Genomic DNA, 13,510 nt, shown 5'->3' with positions numbered 1-13,510 from the left:
TGATTTTTTGTCTCCCTGATATTTTGCAAAAGTAATCTTCATCATGTTTCTTTTACTATATATTTTTCTTACTCAAAGTTCCCAGTTAGTTTCACTCAGCTTTCGGTTCAACCCTTCTTTTCCCAGTATTTGTTTAAAACTGTATTTTGTAAATCCCGATTGATTCCAAGACAAAATTCTCGATTTTCGTTCTCTTCCCACCCGATTGAAATTAAAGTCCGCGTTTTTTCACTGGGTCTTGCCCATTCTCTTTCTCTGTGTCTCTCTGTCTTCCCTCTCTCAATGTTTCATGATTTTGATTTTTTTTTAAATTTCATACAGTTCGACTTGTCAAAGTTCATAAATAAAAAATTGCATGCTGAATAGGTTAAACATATATTCATTTATAATCGGTATGTGGAAGCGGCAATAATGAGTGCTCTTCCGTTTATAGAAAAAAAAAGATTGTCGGGAAATCCGGCAAACCCCCGAATTGTGGGTTTTGTACTTGTACCTTGTACCCTCACTGAATCACTTTGTACCCTTTGTAACCCCAAATTGTTGTACCCTCCGAATTATGGAGAATCCAGTATTTTAGAAAAAATAAAATTTCATAGGTTACTGCTTTTGTTATTTTCTAGGGAAAAAAGAAGCTTTAATCGAGTAGTGTGGGGGCAACAATTAAAAAGAAATCGTTTCTCATAAATGAGGTAAACTTCGAGAACGAGTAGAGGTAGGTCAATGATTTATTGAATTTGATCGGCATCTAAAATGGGGTCGGAAATGGGATCGGCTTCTAACTAGGGAAGGTTGTGAATTGGTGTTTCGGGTCGAGACCTATATCATTCGAAAGCTGAGAACGCGTCCTTTCTGAATCTGTTTTCCGTTTTTGCGTTTCGAGAAAAATAGGTTTCAAATTTGGGACAAAAAGGCTGAACATTTCCACGTAACCTCTGGATTTTCAACAGTTTGGAATGAATTTCTGTGAGTTCTAAATATTTTTTAATGGTTTTTCTGCCCTTTTCGACTCACGATATGCCAAAAACAGTCATTAAAATGGTTGAAAATCGAAAGATGACTGTAAATTTTAAGTGGTTTTGCACCACATTTTTGGTTCAAAAATTCGCTCCACCAAAAACTTCGAAAATTTCGAAAAAATCAAAAAAAATTTACAGCCAAAAATGGGTACATAAAAATCTGGTCAAAAGAAGCAAAAAGCATTTCGATCAGAAGAAATCGAACACCAGAACTTCCTCATCCGAATCCGACCATCAACCACAGAACCATCCAATCGACATTTTTCATTGTTTTAGACACACTGATCATGGCTAACATTTTACAAAAGAATTTGTGTGAATTGGCTCATTCAGAAAAAAGAGTGGAAGCCAAAATCTCGATTTTAGGGCTCAAAAACCGATTTTTCGAATTAATCACATACGAGTTTTGTGAAAAGGCAGGACAAGAAAATTTTAAAACATTATTTGATTATGTCTATTGTTTTACAAAAGAATTTGTGTGAATTGGCTCATTCAGAAAAAAGTTGGAAGCGAAAATCTCTATTTTAGAGCTCAAAAACCGAATTTTCGAATTTATCACATACGAGTTTTGTTAAAAAGCTGAACAAGCGGATTTAAAAACAATAATATTACTATGGCTAACATTTTACAAAAGAATTTGTGTGAATTGGCTCATTCAGAAAAAAGTTGGAAGCCAAAATCTCTATTTTAGAGCTCAAAAACCGAATTTTCGAATTTATAACATACGAGTTTTGTGAAAAGGCAGGACAAGCAAAGTTTAAAACAATGATATTATTATGGCTAATATTTTACAAAAGAATTTGTGTGAATTGGCTCATTCAGAAAAAAGGTTGGAAGCCAAAATCTCGATTTGAGGGCTCAAAAACCGATTTTTCGAATTTATAACATACGAGTTTTGTGAAAAGGCAGGACAAGCAAAGTTTAAAACAATGATATTATCATGGCTAATATTTTACAAAAGAATTTGTGTGAATTGGCTCATTCAGAAAAAAGGTTGGAAGCCAAAATCTCGATTTGAGGGCTCAAAAACCGATTTTTCGAATTTATCACATACGAGTTTTGTGAAAAGGCAGAACAAGCAAAGTTTAAAACAATGATATTATTATGGCTAATATTTTACAAAAGAATTTGTGTGAATTGGCTCATTCAGAAAAAAGTTGGAAGCCAAAATCTCTATTTTAGAGCTCAAAAACCGAATTTTCAAATTTATCACATACGAGTTTTGTGAAAAGGCAGAACAAGCAAAGTTTAAAACAATGATATTATTATGGCTAATATTTTACAAAAGAATTTGTGTGAATTGGCTCATTCAGAAAAAAGTTGGAAGCCAAAATCTCGATTTTAGGGCTCGAAAACCGATTTTTCGAATTTATCACATACGAGTTTTGTGAAAAGGCAGAACAAGCAAAGTTTAAAACAATGATATTATTATGGCTAATATTTTACAAAAGAATTTGTGTGAATTGGCTCATTCAGAAAAAAGTTGGAAGCCAAAATCTCGATTTTAGGGCTCAAAAACCGATTTTTCGAATTTATCACATACGAGTTTTGTGAAAAGGCAGAACAAGCAAAGTTTAAAACAATGATATTATTATGGCTAATATTTTACAAAAGAATTTGTGTGAATTGGCTCATTCAGAAAAAAGTTGGAAGCCAAAATCTCTATTTTGGGGCTCAAAAACCGATTTTTCGAATTTATCACATACGAGTTTTGTGAAAAGGCAGAACAAGCAAAGTTTAAAACAATGATATTATTATGGCTAATATTTTACAAAAGAATTTGTGTGAATTGGCTCATTCAGAAAAAAGTTGGAAGCCAAAATCTCGATTTTAGGGCTCAAAAACCGATTTTTCGAATTTATCACATACGAGTTTTGTGAAAAGGCAGAACAAGCAAAGTTTAAAACAATGATATTATTATGGCTAATATTTTACAAAAGAATTTGTGTGAATTGGCTCATTCAGAAAAAAGTTGGAAGCCAAAATCTCGATTTTAGGGCTCAAAAACCGATTTTTCGAATTTATCACATACGAGTTTTGTGAAAAGGCAGAACAAGCAAAGTTTAAAACAATGATATTATTATGGCTAATATTTTACAAAAAAATTTGTGTGAATTGGCTCATTCAGAAAAAAGTTGGAAGCCAAAATCTCGATTTTAGGGCTCGAAAACCGATTTTTCGAATTTATCACATACGAGTTTTGTGAAAAGGCAGAACAAGCAAAGTTTAAAACAATGATATTATTATGGCTAATATTTTACAAAAGAATTTGTGTGAATTGGCTCATTCAGAAAAAAGTTGGAAGCCAAAATCTCGATTTTAGGGCTCAAAAACCGATTTTTCGAATTTATCACATACGAGTTTTGTGAAAAGGCAGGACAAGCAAAGTTTAAAACAATGATATTATTATGGCTTATATTTTACAAAAGAATTTGTGTGAATTGGCTCATTCAGAAAAAAGGTTGGAAGCCAAAATCTCGATTTGAGGGCTCAAAAACCGATTTTTCGAATTTATAACATACGAGTTTTGTGAAAAGGCAGGACAAGCAAAATTTAAAACAATATTATGATCATGGCTAACATTTTACAAAAGAATTTGTGTGAATTGGCTCATTCAGAAAAAAGTTGGAAGCCAAAATCTCGATTTTGGGGCTCAAAAACCGATTTTTCGAATTTATCACATACGAGTTTTGTGAAAAGGCAGGACAAGCAAAGTTTAAAACAATGATATTATTATGGCTAATATTTTACAAAAGAATTTGTGTGAATTGGCTCATTCAGAAAAAAGTTGGAAGCCAAAATCTCTATTTTAGAGCTCAAAAACCGAATTTTCGAATTTATAACATACGAGTTTTGTGAAAAGGCAGGACAAGCAAAGTTTAAAACAATGATATTATTATGGCTAATATTTTACAAAAGAATTTGTGTGAATTGGCTCATTCAGAAAAAAGGTTGGAAGCCAAAATCTCGATTTGAGGGCTCAAAAACCGATTTTTCGAATTTATCACATACGAGTTTTGTGAAAAGGCAGAACAAGCAAAGTTTAAAACAATGATATTATTATGGCTAATATTTTACAAAAGAATTTGTGTGAATTGGCTCATTCAGAAAAAAGTTGGAAGCCAAAATCTCTATTTTAGAGCTCAAAAACCGAATTTTCAAATTTATAACATACGAGTTTTGTGAAAAGGCAGGACAAGCAAAGTTTAAAACAATGATATTATTATGCCTAATATTTTACAAAAGAATTTGTGTGAATTGGCTCATTCAGAAAAAAAGTTGGAAGCCAAAATCTCTATTTTGGGGCTCAAAAACCGATTTTTCGAATTTATCACATACGAGTTTTGTGAAAAGGCAGGACAAGCAAAGTTTAAAACAATGATATTATTATGGCTAATATTTTACAAAAAAATTTGTGTGAATTGGCTCATTCAGAAAAAAGTTGGAAGCCAAAATCTCGATTTTAGGGCTCGAAAACCGATTTTTCGAATTTATCACATACGAGTTTTGTGAAAAGGCAGAACAAGCAAAGTTTAAAACAATGATATTATTATGGCTAATATTTTACAAAAGAATTTGTGTGAATTGGCTCATTCAGAAAAAAGTTGGAAGCCAAAATCTCGATTTTAGGGCTCAAAAACCGATTTTTCGAATTTATCACATACGAGTTTTGTGAAAAGGCAGGACAAGCAAAGTTTAAAACAATGATATTATTATGGCTTATATTTTACAAAAGAATTTGTGTGAATTGGCTCATTCAGAAAAAAGGTTGGAAGCCAAAATCTCGATTTGAGGGCTCAAAAACCGATTTTTCGAATTTATAACATACGAGTTTTGTGAAAAGGCAGGACAAGCAAAATTTAAAACAATATTATGATCATGGCTAACATTTTACAAAAGAATTTGTGTGAATTGGCTCATTCAGAAAAAAGGTTGGAAGCCAAAATCTCGATTTGAGGGCTCAAAAACCGATTTTTCGAATTTATAACATACGAGTTTTGTGAAAAGGCAGGACAAGCAAAATTTAAAACAATATTATGATCATGGCTAACATTTTACAAAAGAATTTGTGTGAATTGGCTTATTCACAAAAAAGTTGGAAGCCAAAATCTCGATTTTAGGGTTCAAAAACCGATTTTTCGAATTTATCACATACGAGTTTTGTGAAAAGGCAGGACAAGCAAAGTTTAAAACAATAATATTATTATGGCTAGTGTGTCATTTCGAGAATAAATTTGGATGAGATATTGGGATGTTATACTCTTCGCAATACTCTCTCTCTCTCTCTCTCTCTCTCTCAAAAAAAAAAACTAAACTTCTCATTAAACTAATCTTCTCAATTGCGAAAACAAAGAATAAAGAAAAAATGTTACTCCATTTGATATCACTTGATTGGACCGATATGATTAATTCATTTGTATAGATAAAAATGAGAAATACAGGAACATCTATAAATAGAAAGAAACGGCAGAGAGATATAGATTTCACATGTGTTGGAGTTTGGACTTCAGGGAGATGTTTAGAAAAAGGAACAGGAAAACACAAGAGTAAGGCTATAGTAAAATATAATTTTTGAAAAAATATAAAAAATCGAGAGCAACATTTGACGAACAAAAAGCATAAAGGAACTTCGATAAGATGAGATGAATCGAAATTTGTGAGAAGATATATAGAGGAACAAGATGAACAAAAACTTTGAGTCGATTTTCCAACGCTCATCGGAAAACTGTTTGTTTTGCACAATAACAAAAATAATGGAAAAAGAGTTGGTAAGAAGAGTTGTAGAAGAAGGATACAGAATTTTTTGGCTACAAAATATTTTTTTAGTAGTCATCATCTTCCTCTTCATCGAATTCGTAGTCCGGATCTTCCTCTATTTTCCCCTTCTTTTTTGGTGGTTCCGACGACGATGTGGATTGATTGTAGTTTTGACGCCTTTTCCTTCTCAACGTCATATTCCCAGTCTTCACCAAAGTCTGCTCTCTGAAACATGGAACTTTTTGGAAAAGTCGTTGATTGACCAACTCACGAATCGAGCGGTTTCTTCCTTCCTCTTCCGCGTGGTGCCTGGACGACCTCGGCCTGGACAAGCTTAGCCTTGACAAGCTGGTGTGGTGCATTGACGAGCGAGCTGGTTGTCTTTTTTCTGAAACTCAAAAATGATTCAGAGTTTTTTGTTGAAAAAATACCTTCCGCGTGCTTTTGATTCCATTGAAATTGCTTCCTCGGAGTTCACTGAATCTGATTTATCAACGTTTCGCTTTTTCTGCGTTGAGCATTTTCCTTGGCTTTGGGCGCCATGATTTCTAAATCAAAGGATTTTATATAAGATCATAATTTGAAAGGCCACTTACTTTGTGCTGGCAGTTTGCTCTTTGCATCTTGTTTCTTTCCGAGCTGATTGTGCCTCTGGTTTTTTGTTTTTTGAAATACGATATTTGTGACGATTCTTAATAGCTTCTTTTGAATCGTTGTCCCGTAAAAGGTCCAAAGCCTGAAACAAAAAAAGAGGCTGAGAGTCTCAATAAGAAAACTGACCGTTTCACGATTTAAGCCGCGGTATGTGTTCAATACTTCGACGTTTTCATAGTTTTGATGAGGATACCGGTTTGTACTGACAGTTAGAATGTCCCTGTCAACCTCATCCTTTCTATCCTCATTTATAAAACCGATTCCTCTCTTCAGCTTGCTGTAAATTTCCAGTTAGATTAGTTCTATGCAGCTCTAGAACTCACGCTGCTGTCATTGGCTTCATCTTGATTTCCTTTTTCTCGACAACCGGCATTTTAAGGAATCTGAAAACTTATAAAGTGAAAAGCGAGAAAACGAATTTTCTTATTTTTTGGAACAAGAAACTGTTAGAACTACTTAAATTAATTTGTAACTCGAAAAGTCTCAAAAATGGTACTGTATCTCTCCAAATGAACACCAATCTCTTTTCAAACTATCAAATAGAGCCAACCGACAACGCTGTGGCACCGCTCATTGAAAATTTTAAGTCAATTTAATTATTCTGTTTTACTACTTACCCATCTTTAATCGGATCCTTCTCAGTAGGTTCCACTGGCTTTTTTGCTCCAGAGGCACATTGGATTCTGTTTTCCTTTCCGCTCATTTTTGTAGTTTTGGACACTGAAGAATCTGAAAAAAAAAATGAGAAAATGACAATTATTAATTGTCTATCAAGTAAGAAATAAAGGTAAAATTTGAATTTTTCTAAACAAGGACACACTACATATTTTATTAGCTATTTGTTCTTTTTGGAAATTTATACAATAGGAGAATAAAGTTTGAAATGGCTCAAAAATACGGTAATTCTTTTTATGTCTGTGAGAAACGAGATATCCGCTCTCCACCGTTTTTTCTCGAACAGCCATAATAATGGAACACTGGCCTACAGTAATATGGCAACGACCAAGGACCCTTTCTTCTTCTCTCAAATGTGCATGACCCTTGTCCGTCTACAAAATATATTATTGTCTGCCTGATCCTTACCGACTCGTGAACGGACCGATTAACGTATTTCAGATTATTCTGGGACCACCCGCTAAATGAAAATGGCCCAGAACCAGAATGCGCTAATAAAGCCTTAAACTAATCTTCTCAATTGCTAGGGTTCTCAATTACAACTATGATTTTCGTATTCAAAATATGAATGATCAATCAATAAGGAGAAAAATAAAATAGGAATCGCACAAATGTGGGACGCGATGCAACGGCCCAGTTGTACTTTTACGGAGAGATAAGAAAAATTGTGATGTACATGAGGAGGGACAGAGAAAACCGTTCAACACGACAGCGGGGTTGTTTTTGGGAGAGCATAGGAGTAGAGGAAAATTTTCTGTGTGTACCAGAACGAAGCGGGGAGAATAATTTGAGAGAAGCGACTCGTGAGGTTGTCGCGAAGAAGTCCCCAGAAGTAGAGGAAACAAAAATGAAGGAGAGCGAGGTATATGGATTGATAGTTATTTTAGGGCGCAACCCAGTAATAGACATTTAAGAGCGATAAAAGATTAGATAAGGAAATAAAAGCGTTATTCTAGACGATGAGAATCCTCCATCTTATGGCTCACCCTAAAATTTTATCTTCTAGTTATTCACACTTAGCTAATAGGAACACAATATAGAGCGAGAGTGAAGGCGTCGTCTTTTCTGGGCATCCGTGTGTCTCTGACCGCGCAACATTTTTCCTGGTCAATCGAAGTACCCTTTAGGAAGGGTTCTAGTAAGAACGGTGTTTCGTCATCTGCTGCCGACTCACCCACTCGCTAACGGACCGATAGATAAACGTATTCTAAAGTTAGTCCAGGTCACGAAGAATTGTGCATACTATCAGAGAAAAGAAACATTGGCTATGAAGATCAGCTCGACAGTCCATGGATTCAGAGTTTGAAATACACCGATTGCAAAGCTCAACTTTCAGAATTTGAAAGTTCAAAGAAACATTTTAATGTTTAAAAAGTTTCATCTCTCATTCTGGCTATACGTGCTGTATGTGATAGAGACAATCCTTCGAGTTCACCCACTCCCTTTTCTACTATCTTTGATGTTCTTGCCCATTTTCTGTAAATTAGAGGTATGGTATGTTACAGTAGTTTCTGTTTCGAAACCCGCTGCAACTGCAACCATCATTTTTCTGAACCAAAAAGTGAAGTTTTTGCTCAAAATTTTGACCTTTTATCTTTTCGAGTTCTGGACGAATTAAACTATTAAAAACGCCAAATTTTCAATTTTGACTATGCTATTTCCGGTCTCAAAATAGTCTATTACGTACCTAATAAGTTTTTTGAAGAGATCTTCTCTGGAATAATGCTTCTTGTCACAACGGAAGGAAGAATATAGAGAGCGAATATGCGTGCGTCGTCTCGGTTTACGAGAGAAGTGAACTACGGAGAAGGAATTGCGATGAGCCGCGAGACTTGGTGGAAGGCGATGCGTGTAAAAGACCCACGGACAGTATAGGAATGACAGAGCAAAAAACAGACTGAACATTCGGAAGAGAGGCAAGAAGGTGTTGTGGTGAGCCAGCAGACTTGGCGGCAGGCGGAGGGTGTTGATGACCCTCGGAGTGTATAAGAATGATGAGAGTGGAGAGAGAAGATTTCTGCAGTATATCGATTGTTATTCAATAGGTTAACGAAGAAGGGAGAAAGAAGTGAGAATGGGGCATGAGTCACTCAATCGACCCTAAAAATCATACAGACTGAGTTTTATGTATCTGGGACTGTACACCTTGGTAATCACTTCATGCCTCCTGGCAATCCACAAATGTGGGAATGGCAAATGGAGGAGACATTGGGATGTCATATTACAAATTAACGGTACAACACATATCGAGGGAGTTGGAAAAAACATTACAATCTTTCCAAGAATAATCCCGTTTTTGATGGGTTATACATGATTTTCACAAGTGTGCACTCTATTGCCACACAGTCTCTGGCTCTCTATTACTTGTCTCTCTCCCACCGCGCTAATACAGAGAACAACAGATGAAATCGGCTCAGCTCCCATGATGCCGACGATACAGCGCCTACCTGAACTTGATAGCTCTCGCTTCAACCAAACAAAAAGACACGGCTCGGGTTAGATCCCATGGACTCCTAGCCACCAACAACTCCTCACTCCTAGCCACCAACAACTCCTCACAGTTTCTACTTACCCGAATCACACTTTCAGCGCATTTGCCACCCTTTCCAGTCAAAACCCTAAAGATATACCCCTTCTATTGTCTTCTTCTGTTACCATGGAGTTGGCAACGGTTCTCCTCATTCACCATCGGAAAGCACAGACACAACCGCACAAAGAATTACCAACCTATAAAAAAACAAATGAGAAAAATATTCCTTTTTATTCTGATTCAGAGAATCAAGAGAGACGCAATTGGAGGATTATGAGACAACATCACACTCCTTGATTTATTTATTATAAGAATAACTTCATGGAATTTTGGTACAACTAATATCGGAAAACTGTCAATCAAAAATTGAAACTTTCATCTTAACGCCCTTACGACCAATTCAAAATTATTGACAATTTTAATTAGTGCTTCGAGGAAAGACAAAAATTAGGCTCTCCTATGTGTAGATAGGATACAATTCTGAAACGAAATGAATAATGAAAACCGATGAGAGTTATAACACACATATCAAAATGACATACACACGCTATCGCAATTGTGAATTTTGTTCTTTTTGTGAACACGAAAAAGTGAGCATATGGAGAAAAAATGTGTGCGGATTAAATGAGAAAAGATTTTTTTTCAAAATTGGAGAACTATTTGCGAGTCGTCGTTATGCCAATGAAATACAACGAAAATGTCTATTCATCAAAAATGGTTATCTCTTTCCACCGAGAGAAAAATTCACCAGTTGAAAAAGACGAAAAAATTTCACCGTTCATACCGGTTGGTATTTCTGAGCAAGTTAAAAAAAGGATGTCCTGCCTTTGGCGAAGATTTGTATGTGTTCTAATTTATTAGGTGATTTTAAAAAATTGATGAGGTTCAGACGATTTGGGGTCAAAAACTGATAATTGATAATAAAAAAAGATATGGATGAAGCAAAAACAAAATGAAGGCATGTGTTCAACATTTTTTACTGTGAATTCAATTAAATCGAATTTCACCTTTTGCGTATGCACACTGACCAAAAAATCGGGATTCCATTCTCTTCTCTTAGTTTGGTATCTGTCATTTTTTATTAGATCAATGACCTCTCAATTAGTTCAGTAGAATGCCAAGGGATTTTTTTGCCTTTCACTTCGAAATATTTAGTAATGGATACACAAGAGGTTGTTTTGATGAACATCACTCAATCTTGAATCTCCTGATGTTGGTATCAAACAAAAACGACTAAAGATTGGCGCAGTTTTTCGCCAAGAAGATGTCAACTGATTTTATAATTTCATAGTTCTTGGCATTCTTTAATAGTTGGCACCCAGCTCAAATGAGGAGACAGTGCATGATTGTGCCAAACTGGGGTGAAGGAATTCCGCTGTTGTCCAATTGTGTTTTGATTTTAGAAAAAACAATCTATGAAATTGGATTCAGATACTTTCAACTGCGCCGCTTGCGAAAATCATGTCTAACCCATCAAAAACGGGATAATATTAGGTTGGCGGGAAAGTCTTTGTCACTTTTTCAATAGTTTATTTCTCAAAGAAAAAATAACCGAATAATTAATTATATTGTCCATCATTATCAACAACATGTCTCCAACGTTCCCTCAATTTATGGATTCCATTGCGGTAGAATCCAGCCGGGCGTGAGGAAAGTATTGTTTGAGTGCCGCTTCGACCGCTCCACGGGAATTGAAGCTTCTTCCTTCGAAGGCACGTGTCATATCGCCAAATAACCAATAGTCGGAAGGAGCAAGATCAGGAGAATACGGGGGGTGAGGGAGAACATTCCATCCATATCCCATCAGCTCCTGCTTCACTTGTTTCGAAACATGTGGGCGAGCGTTATCATGTTGATAGTACACTTTCTTGTCTTTCAGGGCCGAACGGTCGACTGCTTTCTTGAGGTTTCGTAGTTGAGTAGTGTAGAGGTCTCCAGTTATTGTTTTGCCCTCGGGCAGAAGTTCCCAGTAGATGGGGCCGTCCACTCCCCACCACACAGAGAGCATAACTTTTTTCGGATGAAGGTCGGGTTTGGGGACATCCTGTGGGCTCTCTCCTTCTCCAACCCACTGGGATTTCCTGTGGTGATTATCGTAGAAGACCCACTTCTCATCTCCGGTTATTAGCCGGTCCAGCCATCGATCGCCCGCGTGGAGAGTGAGAAGAGTAATCGAATCGTCGACTCGGCGGTCAAGGTTGGCTTGAGTCAGGTGATGAGGTATGAATCGACCAAAAAGTTTTCTCATTCCAAGAGACTTCAAACCTTCAAGGACTGTGCTATGGTGAACTCCGAATGTGACAGCTAGTTCACGGCTAGATTGAAATGGATCCGATTGCAATGCGTGCTTCAGCTTGTCCAAATCCAACTCACGGGGTCTCCCAGAGCGATCCTTTTCATCGAGCGAGAAGTCATCTTTTTCGAAACGATGGAACCAATTGCGAATAGTATTGTAGTGAGGGACATGTGTGTTGTACACATTCTTCAAGAAAGTTTCCGAATCCTTCATCGTGGTGTGAGATAGGAAGAGGTAAATCAAAACATGTCTGATGTGAATAGCAGTGGGAACAAACATATCGTTTCAATTACAGATGAGGAGCAGGGAAGGAGATGGGGACTTGTTTATATGGAAGGTTCTTATCACCTTGTTATTCACTAGAGTCGATATCATACACAGCCTCCATATACGAGAACAGTGATTAAACAAACAGAGTGACAAAGACTTTCCCGCCAACCTAATAGTTGGCGATCGAATTCAGCTAGTTTAAGATCAGATATAAATACAATTAAAATGATAGTCCAAAAATGGAAATTAATAGAGCCGAAAACGGTGAGCATATCTCATTACACGAAAAGGGGGGAATGGTCTCCGTTGGGGTGCAGACACTATTAGACCTCACTAGCATGCTGATAAAACGGCAGCTTCCTCGCTTTTACCCCGTTCAAAAAACAAAGTTTGAAAACAACAGATCAAAAATGGAAAGGACTTTCCGAACAACCTAATACTTGAGATAGAATATTCTAAAAATGAGAATTTCAGACATTTTCAACTCTCCAGAACATGCCAGAACTCAAAGATCATGACTACTTGAGCACATCCTCAAATGACGTGGATTTGTCGATTCCTGGATTTCCGGAAATTCCACAAAATTCAAATGATGAGATAGTAAATCAACTTCTGGGCATGCTCAAATACAATTCCAATTGGAATCCGGATTTTTCTTCAACGTCATCTTCAAATATTACTTCTTCTGAAGCTTCTGTAGAGCCATCGCCGAGTCCGGAGCTGGAAGCCGAGACCTGGAAGGAGCAGGAAGTTTCGAAAAAGGAGAATTTTTTGAAATTTGGGATTTCTGAACAAAAACTGGATCTGTATAAGGTGAGGTTTGAATATTTTTCTCAAATTTTTACAACATATTTTTAGGACCCGGCTCCTGAAAATCTGGAATTTGTCCAGCCAAGCTTCTTTGATATTTTGGCTCAACAAAATAATACACCCGTTCCTAAAAATTTTAATTCGAAAATTGAGAATCGAGAATTTCTTGACATTCCATCGCCCCAAAATTCGGACCCATACAAGGATCTGGTAAGTTTAGGAGCCCCTAACTTTGAGCCAATTTGTCTCGATTCTTGTGAGAGCTATTGAAAATCTGTCAACTGATAAATTGTTTATCATGATATCATAAACATTTTATCAATTTACAAATTTTTGATATCTTGCAAGGAAACCGAGATACCGTAAAACCTCTAATAGAACGACACCCGGATCGTCCACTTTGAGCCTATATATCTCATTTCTTTTAAAAGATATCAAAAAGTGGTTTACTAGTAAAATGTTTATCAGGATATCAGCAACATTTTACTAGTTAGCCACTTT

General features: G+C 36.3%; 2 protein-coding genes across 2 annotated transcripts in view; one reads left to right on the top strand and one right to left on the bottom strand.

Moving 5' to 3' along the window:
* Nucleotides 1-5,839: 5,839 nt before the first annotated feature.
* CBG14179 lies at nucleotides 5,840-7,131 on the bottom strand (the record flags this gene model as incomplete). Its single annotated transcript, XM_002644304.1, has 7 exons — nucleotides 5,840-5,999; nucleotides 6,046-6,162; nucleotides 6,206-6,322; nucleotides 6,371-6,510; nucleotides 6,555-6,705; nucleotides 6,752-6,811; nucleotides 7,046-7,131. The coding sequence occupies 7 exons, from the start codon at nucleotides 7,129-7,131 to the stop codon at nucleotides 5,840-5,842; spliced, it is 831 nt and encodes a 276-aa protein (XP_002644350.1).
* Nucleotides 7,132-12,694: 5,563 nt separating this feature from the next.
* CBG14177 overlaps nucleotides 12,695-13,510 on the top strand; it is a gene marked incomplete at both ends in the record, with an annotated part of 3,729 nt that continues 2,913 nt past the window's right edge. The window contains 2 exons of the mRNA XM_002644303.2: nucleotides 12,695-13,012; nucleotides 13,058-13,219. Of these exons, the coding sequence (XP_002644349.2) occupies nucleotides 12,695-13,012; nucleotides 13,058-13,219 (480 nt within the window). The remainder of the gene's footprint in view (nucleotides 13,013-13,057; nucleotides 13,220-13,510) is intronic.

The sequence above is a fragment of the Caenorhabditis briggsae genome, assembly GCF_000004555.2.
Source record: "Caenorhabditis briggsae complete genome, chrX, whole genome shotgun sequence".
Taxonomy (NCBI): Eukaryota; Metazoa; Nematoda; class Chromadorea; order Rhabditida; family Rhabditidae; genus Caenorhabditis; species Caenorhabditis briggsae.
The sequence above is the reverse complement of the archived record's forward strand: the minus strand, read 5'-3'. Positions and strand labels throughout refer to the sequence as shown.